The sequence below is a fragment of the Cuculus canorus genome, chromosome 16 (assembly GCF_017976375.1).
Source record: "Cuculus canorus isolate bCucCan1 chromosome 16, bCucCan1.pri, whole genome shotgun sequence".
NCBI lineage: Eukaryota > Metazoa > Chordata > Aves > Cuculiformes > Cuculidae > Cuculus > Cuculus canorus.
In genome coordinates this window covers 7400565-7418964 of record NC_071416.1, presented here as the reverse complement: position 1 = coordinate 7418964, position 18400 = coordinate 7400565, and the positions used below count along the sequence as shown (strand labels likewise).

Here is an 18400-nt window from a genome sequence, read left to right as displayed (position 1 = left end):
CACTTCAAAAGGAGGGTGCCAGTGTAGCGACAGGAGCCATCTTGGCAAACTGATGGGTAAGAAACCTACTTTCTGCAGCCCTCCCACCACAAACGTAGATAGAGAGCACTCTTTGATATGCCTGCGGCCCTCACCAGCACACTCTTACCCTCTTTCAGGCTCTGAGATACCATCTTCAATTTAAAAGACAGAAAATTAAAGCAACTTCATCGTGGTCAGACAGAAAGCCCCAGGCAGAATGAGGAACCCAACCAGGTCTCCCGTCCCATGCTAATGCCCTGCTTGTCCTTCTCTGTAAAGAGAATATGAAAAACCAGCCTGCAACTGCAGAACAGGCCAAACCCGATGGCTCTTGAAAGGCATCCCCACTGCTTCCCTGCTTGTGCACCACAAATTGGGCTGAGCCTGTACAGACGCAGCACCTGTGCTCTTGGACAGGTGTTTGGTGGCTACACAGAAGAAAGTTCGGAGGAGATGTTTTGCCCTGGTCTCTAGGTTCTTCTGTGCCAGAAGGGCAGCAGGGTATCTCCACTCGTGACACTGAAAGCAGTGGGGTCTAACACACAACCGCTGTGTTATGCCAGGTCCCGTCGAGCCTGGACACTGCCTGCAAGGGCTTTGGCACAGAGCGAGTCTCATCACCTTGCTATGTTATAAAGCATCCATCTGCCTGGTGCTCCCCCTAGAAACAGAACCAGACCCTTAAGCTGTTCCTTTGTCTTTCCATTTGAAGGAGAGGTAATTTTCTTTTCTAGGTCAGGTAACAGATCAGTGACACAGCAGGGTCAGGAAAAGGAATAAACAAGCCCAAACCCAGGCTTAGATCCCTAGAAACAGAGATGTAGCTTAGCTCAGGCAGACCTCAGGCTCTTACTGCAGCCTCAGGGTCCAGCAGCTTCTCGCTCCCCTTCTCACCATTCGTCAGTGAGAGGCAGCATCCCCAGGACAAGCAACTGGGACACCACAAGTCTTCCCACAAGAGAGGGTTTGGCCATGACTACCAGACTGGTATGGCTTTTTGAACCCCAGGCCTGCCAGACATCTGTGCTGTTGCATCTCATCTCGGGCTGATGGTTGGGGTTTGAGCTCCCCGATACCACTTGGGTGCAGGGAGGGAACCAGCAATCTGGGACCACCACTGCTACCACCCTGCTGTCCCAGTGTGTGCAAATCAGTCCCTGGATCTTGCTGGGTGATTAGTGCCTCCTACCTCTTGTCTGCCTCTTGCTCCTTGCTGCAAGATGAGAGGTAAGCCACAGGCAGGTAAGAACGTCAGCCCTTCCCTCCAGAGGCTGGAGATTAACTCTTGGTGAGAGGGTTTTGCTACTCCTCCAAGCAAAGGCGAATCCACTGGGAGCAAGGCAAGGGAGGATAGAGGGCTCAGGTGATGGGGGGATGAGATCCAAGTGGCAGAGTCCACAGCGGACAGAGACAGGCTTTGTTCTCTGAATCTACGTGTGCCAGCAGCCTCCCATTCACCCCTTGCTGCCAGCGAGCAGCAGGCATAGTAGGGGCTGCGGTGGCACAGCCAGCGAGAGCCAAGTGCCTGGCACTGGTGCACAGCCATGCCACGAGCCAAGCCCTTTAATGTACAATTTGCTCCCACCCCAGGAGCCCTTCTGCTGGATCTGGGCTGTGGGAGAGACCCCAGACCCACAGCACAGCCCAGGATTTGTGCTGGGGGATCCTCAGCACTTGAAGCAGTTCAAGGCTGCCCCTCACACACTCACAAGCATCCTCTGGGAGCCTGGATCAAGAACAAGGACTCAATGTGCTTTGGGGGGGAAGTGAAGATGTTTAGATCAAACAGCAGCTCACCCTTACCATTTATCTTAGAAACCTGCTGCCGGCACAAACTGCTCAGCACAGGACCCCCACCTCCCAGCCAGCCCTGCTGTGTTGGGCAGTCACAGCCCCTGCCCAAACACCCAAATCCTCTCTTGGACTTACAGGACAAAACACAAGCACAAAGTAAACAGCAAGATTAAGTCCACTAAAGGAGGCACGTGCTGTAATCCGCGGGCGCATCTGCCCAGCTCAGGCTGGGATGCTTTGCAGAGGCTCCCGCTGGTCTGAGCGGACCCAGGCGGCAATTCCCATCTCACACCTCCTGGCCCAGCAAGCCTCTGCCCTTCCAAGTTAAGGTCACCCCCTTCCCACCCAACAGAGGAGTCTGGAGTCAAGAGAGGTGTCACCAAGGGGAGGCGAGTCCATGGGAAAGCAGCCACCGAGCACAGCCAACGTGGGCTGCAAGTACTGCTGACTGCCCTGACCGTACTTTAAAGATGCCTCAGCTGCCATGGAGGCTGAGAACCGGACACTGAGAAAAGGGGACAGAAAGAGGAGAAAGCGATAGATGCCATAAGCAGAGATTGGAAGCACCCAATCCAGTCCCCTCGTGCCCTGGGCACCATCCACTACAGGCACTCACACTGCCCAGGGCTGGGCTGTCTTCCAGCCCCTGAGCTCCCACAGAACACCCCCTCCTCCTGCACACACCCTGCTCCTAAGCAGCGATGACAAAGTGGCAAAACCAAGAGCTAGAGGAGCTTAACCCCAGCTCCCCTCCAGAGGGGTGACCCCACTGACCCACCCCAGCCCACACAGCACACATGGACCAAGGGACTTGCCGACAAGGGATAATCCCTCAATCACTTAATTGCTTTAAAGAGAAGCAAAGCATAAAGTATTAAACATCTAAAGTGATAAGATTAAGTCACTTATCACCCTGAGGAGACGGGAGCAGCTGGAGCCAGGGGTTCTGGGCAGTAAAACCACCCCAGAGCACAGTGGGGAGAAAAAGCATCACCACCACCACCCTGCTTTCAGGGCCTGCCTTTCCTCAGCATTGTGCTATATATCAATAATTTAATCACTGAGTGAGGGATCCCAATCAGCACCCACTAATTATCCTAACAAAGCAGGCCTGCTCCTTGTAGCAGCTGACGAAGCAGACTCCACTAAGGGAGGGCTGTCCCCATCCATCCCCAAGCCGGTGGGGGTTGGCAGCCAGGTCTCCTGCCTGCTGAGCTTGGATCATTGCATTGGCCGGATCGATGTGCACATCAGGGTCACCGTGTCACTCACAGCCCCGCGGGCACCAGTACTCCCTGTGTGTGGGCAGGGACCCGGGTGTCCCCATGCACACAGAAGGATGGATACAACAGAAGAGCGCATGGGTCCCTCACAGCTAACTCTGTGTGCCAGTAGCACGTGCTCACAGTCCTCTGCTCGGCACCAGCGGCTGCAGCTGGGATCCCACCAGTGATCAGCTCAGCTTTAGTGGCTGCAGCTGGGATCCTACCAGCAATGCAGGCTGCATCCCAGCTCATCTCACCACCAGCAGCTGCAGCTGGGATCCCACTGGTGACGCTGGCTGCATCCCAGCTCAGCTTGGAGCACACTGGCCTAATCCCATGTCCACCACGCCAGTGCTCCCTTGTTGGAATGGTCCAGGCATGCAGAGCTCACCCACTGCTGTTGGCTGGTTGTCCCTGACCCTCAGATCAGGAGGGACAAGTTGTAAGAGGCTCCTCTTGCAGGAGCAGACACCAGGACCATACTGGACCATGAGCCCATGTGGGGAGACAGGAATGGCTCCAGCAGCACAAGTGGCACAGACGCATCAGCCAAAAAAAGCATCTGAAGCACCAGGACCCACAGACAGGCATTGCTTATACTCCAGGAACCACCAGCTCCTGTAACAGGGATGCTAAGAAATCCTCTCATAGACACAAGTGACACGGGTTTTTTTTTTTTTGTGAGGTCTGTTTGTATTTAATTATCAAATTGCAAAGTATTTACATCAACATTAGCGTTTCAAAGCATCTCCGCCCCCCACCACCCACAAAGCTGGACCTTTTCAGGTTTTTTTTTCCGAAGTTTTATTATTAAAAAAAAAAAAGGCTAAATATTTGACTTAGACACCGAAAAAGGCAGGTGAGGGGACAGGGGAGCTGGGGCGAGAGACACAGATCCACATGTTCTCTGCATAGTCAGTTGGAGATCTTACAAAACACTGTTTAAAAAAAAGATGAGAACAGCAGAGGAGAATAACTTGTAGGCGTTATTGATCCCAGGAAGCCAGGGAGCATCCTGAGGTGTGGGTTCCCCTCTGGAGTTCATTGGCTTAAAAAATAACTTGGCAGGTGACAATGGTGATGGAGGAAAGGCGCTCGGTCCCCAGGGTCTCCGAGTCGTGAGGGCTGCAGTGGCGAGGCTGGAGATGCTGGGTCCCACTGGAACCGCTTGCATGGATACACGGATGGACACATGGACACATAGACTGTCTATCTGTGTGCAGGGGGTCTTCTCCACAATTGCTTTACTGTCTTCTTTGTCAGAGCTTCCCAAAAGCCAGAGGAATTAAGCCAGCCCAGGATGTTCCTCCCACCGAGGGTGCATTCCTGCTTTGCCGCTTGTCAGGAAGAGCCAGAAGATGAAACCACTGGGTTAATCCCATTCCTGTCCCGCTGCGCAAGACCCTGTATGTGCTGCAGGTGCCCAAAGGTCACATCTTAACATGTGCTCTTGTCTTCTCTCTCCCCAGCTTTCAGATCAAATCTGGCTTCCACATGTGATGGTTTTAAGAGGTTTCTCCCAGGGATGGGGATCTTGTACAATCCGGCAGAGCTATGGCACAGGTCCCCCTTGGACCGGCGGCCACGGGACAGGGCTTCTCTGCTTCCTGTCAGGGATGCAGCAGCCGCTTACCCCAGGGATGCAAACATGGAAAGACCCAGAACATCGAGGTTTGGAGAGCACCTGTTCAAATGCAGGCACAACAAATCCGGTAGGAAAGAGAGAAGGAAAGGCTCCGAGTCCCAAAATGATCAAAAAAATCCATTAAACCAGTCACTGTTCTCCAAGCCAGCAAAGGCAGAACCTCTCCATTCACCGAAGAGCCCGTCCAAGCTGATTTTGAAGGTTTTAAACATTAAAAAGGAGCCACCAACCAACCAAGCAAGCACTCGGTTCATAAATAAGTGGCTGGGGAGCTGCAGAAGCAAGAAGGAGGCAGCAGAATGCCTGGACCCTGCTCTGCCAGGGGTTGGGGAGGGGGTTTTGGCCGCCCCTGTGCCCACATTCAGCTCCTGCCTGGCTTCCACGGGACACCAGCACCACAGTGGGGTGGCGAGAGGTGCTTTGGGTCTGCTACCTGCAAGGAGGCTGTGCCGGAGGGAAACCCCATCCCACGAGCCATGGGGAGGCAAGACCCCCCACTGTCTGAGGGCCCAGGGGTGGGTGAAGCTGCTGGTTCCCCTCACTGGGTCCAGCACCCCATATCATCCCCTCCAGCCCCCACCCCTGGTCTAGAAGAGGCCTCAAAGAGCTCCCGGGTCTTTCTAAGTGAGGGGCATCAAGGGTGACCAAGACATGAGAAAAGAGGGGATGAAGCCTCACGAGCCACCACAGCAAAGGTTTTCCAGCTGGGTACAGCTGCAAGAGGGTGGGTAAAAAACCAACACATGCAACGAAGTCAATGTTTCGGAGGGTGTGGGGGCTGCTCGAGGGCTATGTACAAGGGAGGGGCTGGGTGCTGCCCCACCAGCCTCGGGATTCAGCCCTGTATTTTGGGGGGGTGACACTAGGCGAGGGTAGCTGCCCACTGCCGAAACAGGGCTGAGGCCTCTGGGTGTGAGCAGTGGGGGAGATGAGGATGCAAACGTCTCGTGTGTGGCACAGCGCTTCCTGGGACTCTCCTCTGGAATGGTGGCCCATGGCTGGGGATGCCTCCGCTGCATGGGGACTGCATGGTGAGACACAAGGGATAGGGGGAAGGCAGCTAAAAAGGTACCGGGTGGACAAAAGGTGAATATCTCCTTCAAAACAGCTGCCCTCACCATGCACCCGAGCCCCATGGCAGCATCGGGGTTGGTGACAGGGCCAGCCTGACAGACTGTGCCGGTGGGAGAGCCGGCAGTGAGGATGGGGAGGGACCCGGGGGGGCTGTGCTGCACTGGAAGACCAGGAGTGTCGAGTGGAAGAAAGCCCAGGCAGGGTGGCAGGGCTGGCCGAGGGCAGGGCTCGGCACTGCTCCCAGGAGAGATGAGATGGGTCCCTTTGGGGGACAGATGCAGCTGGAAGACTTGAATGTGCACCTGGTTTGCTCCCAGGGGATAGTGACGGGAACCAGAGCCACACACACAGCTGTATTTCATGCTCCCAGTACCCGCTAGTGCAGCTCAGCCGCAGAGCCCTGCTGCAGCGAGGCTGGAGGGACGCCTGAGGAAGGGGGACTGCCAGCATCCCACTGCCACCACTGCCCCGGCACATCATCCCACCTGAACCAGCCAGGGCTTGTGCCTTCCCCGTGTGAAACGTCTCTGCCAGCACCCTCGGTAAAACCGGAGCCAAGGTGGGGATGGTGGGAAGGATGTAGGGGCAGGGAAATTTGTGCTGATTTAGGGTGTGCAGGAGGCCAGGGCTGCATGTCTGAGGTGGGGGGTGCTGCCTCCCAATTCCTCTGGGCTCACCCCAGAGCTGCTGGGGGTGAAAGATCTCCCAAAAGCCAAGTCTCTCGGCATGAGATGCTCCGCTTGACTTCCCAAGCTGGCTCCACCAATGCCCGCAGGCTCCTCTCGCCAGCGGAACGACACTGCTTCGTTAAACATGGGCCAGAAGTCTTAATGAGTGACGGGGGAGCCCAGCACCTCCCCTGGCCGCATCCGGAGGCGATGCCCCATCCCACTCCAGGGCTGCTCTGCCAAAACCGGCCCCGTGGCGGAGAGGCCAGACCTCAGTGCCCTGCAGCAAGGACAGCAGCGTCCCTGGTGCCCGGAGGAGCTCTGGGTCTATAGGTTCTCGCCGGGCTGGTACTGAGGCTCTGTCGAGGTGAAGTAGTCCTCCAGGAAAGCCTGCAGGTACTCGAAGGTGGGTCGCTCCTCCGGGTCCTTCCGCCAGCACTGGCACATGAGGTCGTGCAGGGACTCGGGGCACTCGGGTGGGCAGGGCATGCGGTACCCTCGCTCCACCTGGTCCAGCACCTCCCGGTTCACCATCCCTGTGTGCGGCCAGAGGAGATACAGTGTTGAGTGAGATCCTGGCCAGACCCTGCACCGCACCTTTCCCAGAGGGGATACTGAGGGCATTGGGTTGGGACGAGTCTTACAGGCAACTCCAGTGATTTGACCCAGGAAAAGAGGGACCCTCAGCCCAACAGCGCTCATCCCCATCAGCCTCGGAGACCAGAGCAGGATGGGGTGGCTGCGACCCTGCATCCCAGCGGGGCTCTGCTCGCTCTGCCCCAGCAGGGCAGGATCCAAATAGCACAGAGGCAGCTCACCCGCACCCCACCCTCCCTGCCTGAGTTGCCGGAGAAACTTTGCATCAGTTTGCTCCTCTGCAAAGATGGCTCTGGGGGCAATGGAATGCAGCTGGGCACCATGATGGGGATGGGGTTTCTGCCAGTGGGTGCCGGCCCTCACCTGGGTATGGTACTCTGCCCTTGGTGGTCAGCTCGGTCAAGAGGATGCCGAAGGACCAGACGTCTGACTTGATGGTGAACCTGCCGTACAGAGCAGCTTCAGGGGCCGTCCACTTGATGGGGAACTTCGCACCTGGATGGAGAAGCAGGGTGAGGGGCTGCTCCTGAGGGTGTACATGCTGCGAGGGCTTCCAGGACCCCTGTGCAGTCAGGGCCACGTGCTGGCTCGAGATGCAATGCACACCCTTGGGGACCAGGGACCACAGAGTGGCCATTTCTCCAGTGCCACCTGCGTGGGCACGGAGCCAGCAGCCCCTGGCACACACCTTGCCGAGCAGTGTACTCGTTGTCCTCGATGAGGCGCGCCAAGCCGAAGTCAGCTACTTTGCACACCAGGTTCTCCCCGACGAGGATGTTGGCCGCTCGGAGGTCCCTGTGAACGTAGTTCATCCTCTCCACATAGGCCATGCCAGACGCGATCTGCAGGGACCAGGACATAAGGGGATGCTGGATCCCGCTGGCCTGGCACCACCATGGGGAATGGTTCCACAGCAGGACCCAACCCAGGGTGCAGGAGCAGCCAGCTCCTCAAGTAAAGCCACACAGACACAGGTTTGTTGGCCAGGGAGAGCCTGCAGCCACGGGAATGGGCAAAATGATGGCCTCTGACCAAAACCCAGCTCTGGGCTGAGCACCCAGCAGGGATGGCAGCACCCAGCCCAAACCAAGCAAGGCTGTGGAGCACCCCACGACTCTGCCACCTGACAGGCCACAGCCACAAAAGCCCAACCACATGCTCGGGCAGCCTGTGCCCTCAAAGGGTGATGTGGGAAGCCTGGGGATGCACAAACCCACCTGAGCAGCCATATCCACGAGCTGGGGCAGCCGCAGGTACTTGCCCATCTCACCCTTCAGGAAGTCCAGGAGGCTTCCTGTGAGGAAGACCATGGTCACTGGAAATCCAGAGGAGCAGAGACCTTCGGCCACTGCCCCCCATCCCTCCTGTGCTCACCCTTGCTCATGTACTCAGTGACAATATAAATGGGCTCCTCCGAAACCACGGCGTAGAGCTGAACCAGCTTCTCGTGTCGGAGCTTCTTCATGACCTGGGCTTCTTGCAAGAAGGCCTCCGGGGACATGGTGCCGGGCTTCAACGTCTTGATTGCCACCCGGGTGGTGCCGTTCCAGGTCCCTGTGGCACAGGACATGTCCGCTCAGGACAGTGGCAAGGGGCTGTGTCCCTCGCCTGCTCCTCAACCCCAATGCAGGCTTTGAGCACCCGCATACGGCTGTGGAGAGGATGCAGGTGGTGACACAGTCGGGACAGCAGGGTGGGAGCAGTCCTTACCCATCCACACCTCTCCGAAGCAGCCCTGTCCCAGCTTGACCTCCAGCCGCAGTGATTCCCGGGGGATTTCCCAGGCATCCTTGGCAAGGCCTTGGGTCTGGGGCTTGGATGTAGGGCAGACGTTGGTGAGTCGGTGGCACAAGCCATCAGCGTGTTCTAACACAGGAGGGGACAACACCAGGGTGACACTCGGGCATTTAGATCCAACAATCTTTGCCCCACATCTTCCCTGCAAAACACCTCAGGGACCCGTCTCAAGACCCTCACTCTATTCCCTAAAACCCAAGCAACTTTTCACTAGGATCCCCCTGAACTTGGGGTCCCCCAGCCCCTCACTGGCTTCCCAGCAGCACCCGTCCTGCAGCGAGGGAGGGACAGCACCCAGGTTGTCCCCTGGAGCCCAAGATGACCCGAGTGGCTACCCACTGGAGTAATAGGCCACCAGCTGCTGCAGGCTGTTGAACTGGGTGCGGGAGGTGATGTAGAAGCCGCCACTGTCCAACTTGCGGATCTTGTAGTGCTTCACGTTGAGCCCCTTGGCGTTGTCGAAGTCAGAGACGGAGAGGCAGTAGGCACCTGCAGGCAGGACCGAGGGGTTGGGGGGGAAAACAGAGAATGGTTTAGGTTGGAAGGGACCCCAAAGCCCACCCAGTTCCAACCCCCTGCCATGGGCAGGGACACCTCCCACTGGATCAGGTTGCTCAAAGTCCCATCCAACCTGGCCTTGAACACCTCCAGGGATTGGGGCACCCATGACTTCTCTGGGCAAACTGGGCCAGGGCCTCATCACCCTCAAAGGAAAAAAATTCTTCCTAATAGCTAATCTAAACCTCCCCTCTTTCAGCTTAAAATGCACTGCAGATGGGTGCTTCCCATGGTACCCTTCTGGGAAACAGGACTGGGCAGCATCCCTGCGGGACTAGGGAAGTGTGAATAAAGGGCATCAATCCCTCCAGTGCTCCCAACCCTGAAGGGTCCTTCTTTCTGGCAACATGCAGCACTGCTGCCGCTTCCTCCACAATGAATGTTGCTCTGGGCTGGGACACGCAGGGGCCACTGCAGCTCACAGGAGCCGGTACCACACGGACAGACCATGTCCTCAGGCTGGCAGTGAGGAAGAGATCCTGCTGGGTTTGGGAGGGTGAGCAGCCCTCCAGGGCGAGGGATGAACTCAGTTCTGGTGGCAAAGAGGAGATGATGAAACAGGGGACAGGACCAGATAGGAGGCAGGCATAGGGGGAGCTCCTGACCCACAACCCCAACCTCTTGGCATCTCAGAGGGCAGTCGAGGGGCTGGTGGGCCCATCTCTCCACCCCACAAAACCCCACCATGGGTGTCGCTTCGAGTGCCCATCTCTGCTCTGCCCACACAAGAGCAACACCGCGCTGCTGGAGCCACAAATAAGGAAAGGGAAGATTCATGCTGCTGCTTGAATGAAATGTTTCCACCAGAATAAATAAAGAGTGGCAAGTTCAAGGCACAAAATCAGAATGGAACATCAAAGAGCTTTTCCCAAAGGTGCATTTGGAACCAAACTAAACCATCTTTCCAGGTAAGAAACAGCATCCTCAGGCAGCTGAACTGCGCAGATCACAACTCACACTTTTGGGAGGCACAAAATCAGTTTAGAGAGTTGTTAGACTTGGAAGAAAGACCTCACTGTCTCTGCCTGGTCACCCAGAAGCACAAGTTCAAGACTTTGCCAGTATATAGGGATAAAGAAAAAACCAAAAAAACATCTCCTTGGGAGTGTAAAAAAAAACAAACCAGGAAAAAAAGAGCATCGTGCCTGGTGGTTCTGCTGGAGCTGGTGGGGCACCTGACTCCCACCCGGCCATGAGCTGGACTATTGTTTTGAAGGGTGACTACTGGGCAGGCAGCACGGGAGAGAAGCGGCCACATCCCTCCACGATTCAGGAGGCTTGTGGTTTAACGGTGTGTTCAGCATAGAGGTGTTGGTGATTTAATGGTGTCAGCACCGGCTCCCTGGGGACTGGCACTGGCAGGGGAGACTGCAGGAGGCTGTGACTCCAGACATGGGCTCCTGTCTACAAGGTACAACTCTTTTCTCCTACCCTGTATGCCTAAGCTGGGGGAACCAGGACCATGTAGAGTGACCTACGGGACCAAGGTCCCCACATGGATGTTCCCCCACTTCTGGAGAGGGGCTCCCCCAGGCTGGCTCCTGCTGCCCCACTCACCTTTTGTAGTCTCACTCTCCCGGACCAGGAAGGTCCCTCGGGGGTTTTCGGGGTTGAGCAGCAGCCGCTCAGACTCCCGGCGAGTGATCTTCCCAAAATACCACCTGCACGAACGAGGCAGCGGCTCAGTGCCCGGCACTTGCCCAGCCTCTCCATCGCCCATCCAAGCTGCGGGCTCAGCCCCAGCCCCTCCTGCTGCAGGTTTTGGACACCATGGGCTGTGTCTCCAGGCTCGGGCAACCCAGGGTGAGCCGTGCCCCCATACACCCTGGGCTGGGCATCTCCTGAGGAGCAACCCTGCACCATGGATCATGAAACGCCTTCACTCCAAGAGCCTCCCCATATGAGGGGCTCTGGGGACCCATGAATCCCCCTGAGCTGTTGCTGAGGGGCAGTGCCACGCTGCTGGCTGGAGATGGGCTGTGGGGACGTGGCTGGCACCTTCTGCTCATGGACTTATGGCCAGCTTTGCCCCTGCCTGCTCTCCCTGTGTGACTGTCACTTCTGTGCTCAGCCTGATCCGCGCAGGCAGAGCCAGCAGCATCCTTACGCATGGCCGTGTATCCGTGCAGAAGAATAAAACCCAGACCAAAAGCATCAAGTCCACCACAGCCCCTGCCACGCCACCGCTCGTCCCTCCACCGTGCAAGCATGTCACACCTCCACACTTGACGGGTCGTAAAGAAAGGCTCAGAAACATTTACAGGGTTTGCAAATTCAAAGGGAAAAAATAACAAAAAAGGCAAACCCCAAGGCCTTGAAGGCTTTGCCCAGGAGAGGGGCAGGGGATCAGGGTGCATTTGCTATCACTCATTTTTAAACTGTCTAAAAGATGGCAATTACTCTTCAGCCTGGATGGAGTCTGAGGGCGCGACATAGTTACTGGGGATGTAGCCCGTCTGTCCTGTAGTGAGGGAATGAGCCAGCCACCAGTCACCTTCCCTGCAAGAGAACCAAAACACACTCAGTGTGAAGCCAGGAGCCCACCCAGCCCCTCTCCCGCCTGCAGGCGCTGGGATGGGGGGGCTGAGCCAGTGCAGAGCTCTGCAGGAAGGGGTGCAGCCCCCACAGCCCCCAGCCGGAGCCCAGCCAGCAGGGATCTTGCTGGCAAACCCTGTCCGTGGCTCTGTTTGGGCAAGTTCTCGGTATCGGAGCCACCCATCCGCATGTGGGATGCTTGAAACTTAAATCGGGCAGGGCAGGCAGTGAGGCACACCACCTTCTGAGCCACCTGAATGTGAAGAGGGGCTGGCTGGAGGGTGAAGGGCACTGGGGATCCAAGGCAGCAGGGAGCAACAGGCAAAGGGGAGGGAGGGGAAATGGGGGAAAGCAACAGAATGATGTCAGGGATTCAAAAAAGCACCAGGAAAACCCAAGAAATGGCATTTGTTAAACAGGGTGCAGAAAAGCAATAGGATGAGGCTGAGATTTGGCCAGGGGGTGCAAGAGCTGCTCTGTAGTGAAACCCAGCCTGGATGCAGCGGGGTCCATCCAGCCTGGGCACATCGCCTGCAGCCCCAGGACAGGCACCTTGCACAGCCACAGCCCCTGACCGTGAGCTTCCCTGTAGCCCCAGCAAGGGACGTGTCTGCACAATTGCTTGTTGGGAGCCACGCAGACCCACTGTGCTGGCCCCATGGCCCTGAGCATGGCTCTGCCTCCACACCGTCCCCAGAAACCCAGGGCTGACCCACCGTCCCTCCTGCCCTGGGCACAGTGGCCCCAAGCAGCGCCCCAGGAGCTGGCAGGGCGCAGGAGCCTTCTCACTGCTCTGTCCTCGTCCCTACAGGCTCCTATTCTGGATGGGGCAGGAAAGGATAATAAATAGAGAGAACAACAGGACAGCGTGAGGCAGCTTCCCCTTCCTTGCAGACAGCAGGGCTTCCTCCTACCACCTGCATCTTCTCGCCCATCAAAGACGGAGTCACCTAATTTATCCTGACCGCAAGGGAGATGAGGCTACGGGAAAACTGCAGATTCATGGGAACAGCACTGCAAGGATGCAAGAACTCGGCAGGATGACATCCACAAACACTTGACAGAAAAACCTTAATAACCTCAGTCACCACTAAAAGACCCATCAGACCACATCCAGACCCACCCCTGACCCCTGCAGATATGTAAACCTCCATCCTTGCTCCAGACACACCAGCAGCTTGTGACTTTTGCTTGTCCCAGCTAAACCAGAGGTGCTTTGAAGTGGCTGGGAGAAGCCGGACACGGCTGCCAGCTCCCTGCACTGGTGCCAGCAGAGCTGGGGAATGCAGGGACCCTCCAGGCTTCTCCTCCCAACCGCACAGCCAGGCTCTGCTGCCTGCCCAGAGCCCGCTCCAAGCCTTCAGCAGCTGCACGCAGCATTTTAGCTTCTCCTGGTCTCACAGTGCATCTCACAGTAGGTAACTTGGGTTCCTCAGGCAGAGCTGGTACCTTGGGCACCTTTACTGGGGTGATTCTGAAGGGCACAGGAGGCTGGCTGGGCTCCTTTCCCACGGGACCAAAGAAAACATCTGCTTGAGAAATGCCCAGCTTTTGATTTGTGGCTTTATTCCAGCTCGGGCTGCAAGACTGCAAGCTGGGAATTCAGCAAAAACAAACTATTCCAAAAATGTCTCAGTGGGAAAAATAATAATAATAATCATCATCATCATCAAAACAAAGCATTTCAACAATTCCCTGCACAGTCGTACTTAAAATACCCCACCACATCCTTGCTGACTGCCAGCAGGCTGGGAGGAGACCTCCTCCCGCTGGAAATGGTACCTGAGAATCTTTCTGCACTGGGGTGGATGGATTTGGCCTGGCTTGAAGGCTGAAGGTCACTGCAGGCAGCCTGGGCTTTGCCAGAACACAGGGGTAAGGAGGTGGGCGATGTGGAGGCTTCTTCTCTCACCCTGCGTGACCCCAGCGCTGTTGGAGCAGCCAAAACCCGCAGCCAGCCTGCAAAGCTGCTGGTGGCCGGTTGGCCCCATGGCTGTGGGCTCCTGCTGGCCCGAGGACCTGCCTGCCCTTCATAAGCTGATGCCAAGGACCTTCCGCACAGCCCCAGGGCACCAAGTGTGCCCTGCGAGGAAGCCCACAGGAAAAGGACATCGCATGCCTGCCTTTTACTGTCCCCAAAGCTTGGATATGGGCACCCCAGCAGGTGAGGGCACTCAGGAGAGATTCACCCACCTCCCAGACATGGCACAAACTGCACAGCCTTCTCTATCACTCCTCTCCCTGTGGACGCAGCCGCAGCAGACACTGGGAAGGTTGGGAGCCGGATCCTGCACCCTCCCTCCTGAAAAAGCGCTTTTCCCTCAAAAAAAAGCGCTTCTGCCCCCCTGGGTGCTGCAGAGCCCTTCATACCCTGACCCTTCCCTCCAACCCAGCCTTTGACAAACAGCAGGAGAGGGGAAAAAAAGTATGAAAACCCCCAAAGTGAAATAAGGCATAAGAACCACCCCCACATATATGGGCCCAATCTGGATACCCAGTGGGAAGAGCTCACTTTTAACAATCCAGACCAGAACCCGAGCCTGGGGCCAGTACACTGCTAATGCAAGAAGCAACAAGCCCCCCAAATTCAGGCTTTTCCTGTAGTATTGAAGCTCTGCACACACCGGACTTCATGGATGAAATGAATCACCATTAATAAACAGCTTTGGAACAAGGAGAACAACAATGAAATTGAAACCGTGTTTGTGCAACACTGCCTGACCATTGCAGGAGAAATAACAGCCCCAGGATATTCCCTCATTTTTCCACCCTTTGACTCTGCAAAGCTGCTTTGGGTGCCCAGAGGGGCCAGTGGGAGCTGTGGACCCCAGGGACCCCATGGCAGCACTGGGGACAGCAGCTCTGCCAGCCAGATCTCCAGGGGCACAGCTGAAGGATGCTGCAGGCCATGAACGTCAGGACAGACCATACATGGGTTTAATCCAGGATCATGTTTAGGAGCATCTTTCAGCTGGTCCTACAGCCCTGCTCTATGCACCAGGTGATGGGTGTGCTGCTACGACCGAGATGGAGAGCAAACAAACAGGATCCAGACCCCTAAGGAAGCGCTCAAGTCCCCTGAGCCACCCACAAAAAAACCCAAACTAATTTAAAAAATGCAAAAATAAATGCAAAAAAAGGCCATGAGGGAGCAGAGAGCCAACCAAAAAGGGACTGTGGAGGGATGCCTGGCGCAGACAAGGAAAGCAGGCTCCTGGGTACAGACGCAGCTCTGGATGAAACGGTTCCCCGGCACAGGAAGGGACTCCCCAGTTGCTCAGGGAGGACAAACCCAACTGACCACAAAGCCAGTGGGCAACCATCTCCTCTCAGTCCCATTTCACCCAGCCTCACCCTAACGTGGGCAGCAGACGGGCTTTTACCATTTAAGATTGTTAACAATAATAACAGTAATCATCTGCAATACACACCTGACGTCCACTTTTCTCCTAAACGGCAGCATGGCACAGAGGAGAGAAAAAAAAGAGTCAAGAGAGTAGCTGAGATCAGAGACACCGTGCAGGCACAGGGGAAAGCACCCGTGAAGCTGAGGAGATGCATCCAGGCAAGAGAGGGAACTGAGTGCTAATGGGGACAGGGGACCAGTGGGGATGTGGCCTGGGGTTGGAGGGCACAGACTGGCCCACAGGGAGAGGGGGTGGCTTGGGGACACAGAAGAGTGACCAGCAACAGGGCTGAGAACAGGCAGATGATTGCCTTTGGCACTGGTGTCCTCAGACAAGCCCCTGCGCATCTGGGCGGAGCGGCTCCACAAACGGCACCACTGGTGATCAGGCAGTGATCACTCAGAGCATCCCCCCTCAAGCACCCATCCCTGGGGAGAGCTGGGCTTGGGGCTCCGCAGGAGGGACAAAGGTGGCAGCTCACCCATCTGGGCTTGGCTGCAGGGACAGGGACACTCACGTGTTGTTGACGATTTGCAGGCGTTCTCCTTTCTTAAAGGACAAGTCTGTTTCAGTCCGGGACTCGTAGTCATAGAGGGCCACGAAGGTGGTGACTCCCCCTGTGAACAGAGACCACTCAGGACAGGTACGGACGCTGGTGCTGCCGCGGCACAGTGCTGGGTGACCCTCAGAGGGATCCTCCTTTTCCACCATGCTCCCACCACCCAATAAGACACAGACCTGCTCCCCCTCCAGCTGAAAGAACAGTCCCTCAAAAGCAGGAGACCCCATCACCACAAGAAGCAGCTGGAACCAAATCCACAAAGACCCAACCAAGACCTCCCTGCCCCGCCGAGCCCCAGCCCACACTGACCAGCCAGCGCCCCGGCACGCTGCGGCGAGGTGACAATGTCAGAGCTGTTGAAGCCTCCGAAGAGTTTGGACTCAGGAGCCATGGGCCCGAAGTTGCGGCTGGGGGTGCGATGGGCATCGGGAGCAGCCGCCTTGCTGGGTGTCTGTGAGGCTGGGTAGCCCCCGTGGTGGGCGTTGTCAGTGGGCTCAAGGCTGCGCCGGCGCTGGTTGGGGTCTTTGGGCTTGCTTTTGCTGCTCCCCATGGTCCCGGGCTGGAGGAGACAGACACAGGTGCATAGGGCTTCTATTATTATTATTATTATTATTATTATTATTATTATTATTATTATTACTATTATTATGGTGGTGGTGGTTGTGGTGATGGTTGCTCTTATTAAGCTGCTTCCCAGGGCTTGCATGACAGACGTCTGCCCACCAGGAAACGAAACAATCTCTGGAGTCCGTTCAAGCATCAGCTGCTGGGAAGTCTGGCCATCCTGCCCTTGCCTTGGGATAGCATTGCCCCTCATTAACACCGAGCCACCTCCCGCCTCGCCGCAGCAGCCAGCAAAACGCTGGCAGCAGAGCTGCCAGGGCATGCTTTGGGAGTGGAAGGAAGCACGCTCAGCCATGGGATTGCGGAGCGAGGCTGCTGAGTACAGAGCCTGGACTGGTGCTCAGGAGCGCGGCTGTAGCTGCCGCTGAGCCAGGTGCCTGCCCTGGGATGAAACTCAGCACTCCACAGAGTCATATTTCCTCCTACACGAGTGTTTCTACCAGGGCACAGACAGCAGAAGACAAGACCCAGACAAATAGTCAGGAGTTTGGATTACTTTGACAGCAGAGATTTGGAGAACACAGAGCTGCATCTCTCTCCATGCCCAGGATGGGGATCTGAATGCTGAGGATGTTCCTGTGAAGTCTAAAATGTGCAGTAAATGGGAGAAAAGTTCAAATCGGGAGTAGTTCCAGACAGTTAGAAGTAAAGACCAAGGGATCTCAGCTTTATATATAGTCACGCCTTCCTTTCCACTCAAGATCATGCTCTATAAATACCTTGAAGGTAATGATATAAATGAAGGAAGGGAATTATTCGTAGTCTCCAAAGATGGCAGGATATCCAGCAGTGTCCTGGAGCTATGGAAGGAAATATTTAGGCTAGATCATGCATGGCAGGAGAGAAAAGGGGGGTGGAGACAACCAGGGAGCAGAATATCTCTGCTAAGAAAAAACAAGCAGGAGGCAGCCACTGCCCACGGGGCGCAGACCTGGATGCAGCCACCTGCCAGGATTGGCCAAGGTCTCAGCCTCACCCAACAGATGTTTGTTTCTAACCCAGCTTTGCAGAGGAGCTCGGGCCGAGCTGCCACGAGTGGGTACAGAGCCACGGGGCAGCTACAGCAGCCTACACAGCCCTGGAATCAGTGGGGCAGAGCCCTCGGCTCCTGCCACAGGGGAGTTTAAGGGTGCCAGGCACAAGCTCTGCTCCCCTCGCAGCTCCTCCTCCCAGGGCGAGAGCTTTGTCTGACCACTGAAGCTTCTTTTTCAAAAGATCCAATTTCCATTCACTGATTTCCAGCTCCCAAACTGCACAGATGACCAGCAGCAGCCCCTGTCCTGCTCCCATGTAGGTTTGCTTCAGCTGTGACTGTGCTGGTGGGATCAGATCCTGACAGCGCTTGGGAATCGGAATAAATTGTTTTTTTGGGCTGGGGAAGGCTACAGCAGCAGCTCCAGCGGGGAGCAGAGCAGTCCATCCTCCTACGCGTGCAGCAACAAGGAGGGATCGGTGCCTCTCTGCCATGGGACTCAGCCCACGCATACCTGTGCCGGGCTTTGGGGGCCTCGCAGCAAAGGAAGGTCAGATATAAGCTTTCTGCTCGCAAATCATCACCACTGGCAATTCCCACAGTGAAGGGGAAGGGGTCTGTCCCATAAATAAATGCATTTTTAAAAGTTTGGTGCAGAAGATGCTAAAGCAGAACTGTGGGGGAAAGCAGGACCTTAGAAAGGCAAAAAAGCCCCCATCGCTAAGGAAAGTGAACCTCCCCATCTCCCGGTCAGCCCTTCGCTCACCTCTGCCCAGGGCTCCGGCACCCACTGTTGTTCCCAGGATGGCAGTGGCAGCACAGGCAGGAAAGAGGCACGGCAGGGCTGTGACCATGCGGCTTGTGACTACTCACACGACCG

General features: G+C 56.3%; 1 protein-coding gene across 3 annotated transcripts in view; it reads right to left on the bottom strand.

Annotated features, from left to right (window-relative positions):
• Positions 1-3766: 3766 nt before the first annotated feature.
• Positions 3767-18400, bottom strand: part of SRC (SRC proto-oncogene, non-receptor tyrosine kinase) — a 31970-nt gene continuing 17336 nt past the window's right edge. For 2 of the 3 annotated variants that reach the window (XM_054081423.1, XM_054081422.1), the window contains 12 exons: positions 16233-16482; positions 15879-15978; positions 15386-15403; positions 11820-11918; positions 10977-11080; positions 9201-9350; positions 8775-8930; positions 8439-8618; positions 8282-8358; positions 7753-7906; positions 7428-7559; positions 3767-7003 (listed from right to left, as the gene is read on the bottom strand). In XM_054081423.1, coding sequence (XP_053937398.1) covers positions 6795-7003; positions 7428-7559; positions 7753-7906; positions 8282-8358; positions 8439-8618; positions 8775-8930; positions 9201-9350; positions 10977-11080; positions 11820-11918; positions 15386-15403; positions 15879-15978; positions 16233-16473 — 1620 coding nt within the window. In that variant the 5' untranslated portion in view covers positions 16474-16482 and the 3' untranslated portion in view covers positions 3767-6794. The remainder of the gene's footprint in view (positions 7004-7427; positions 7560-7752; positions 7907-8281; positions 8359-8438; positions 8619-8774; positions 8931-9200; positions 9351-10976; positions 11081-11819; positions 11919-15385; positions 15404-15878; positions 15979-16232; positions 16483-18400) is intronic. The other variant, XM_054081425.1, reaches the window with a different exon arrangement.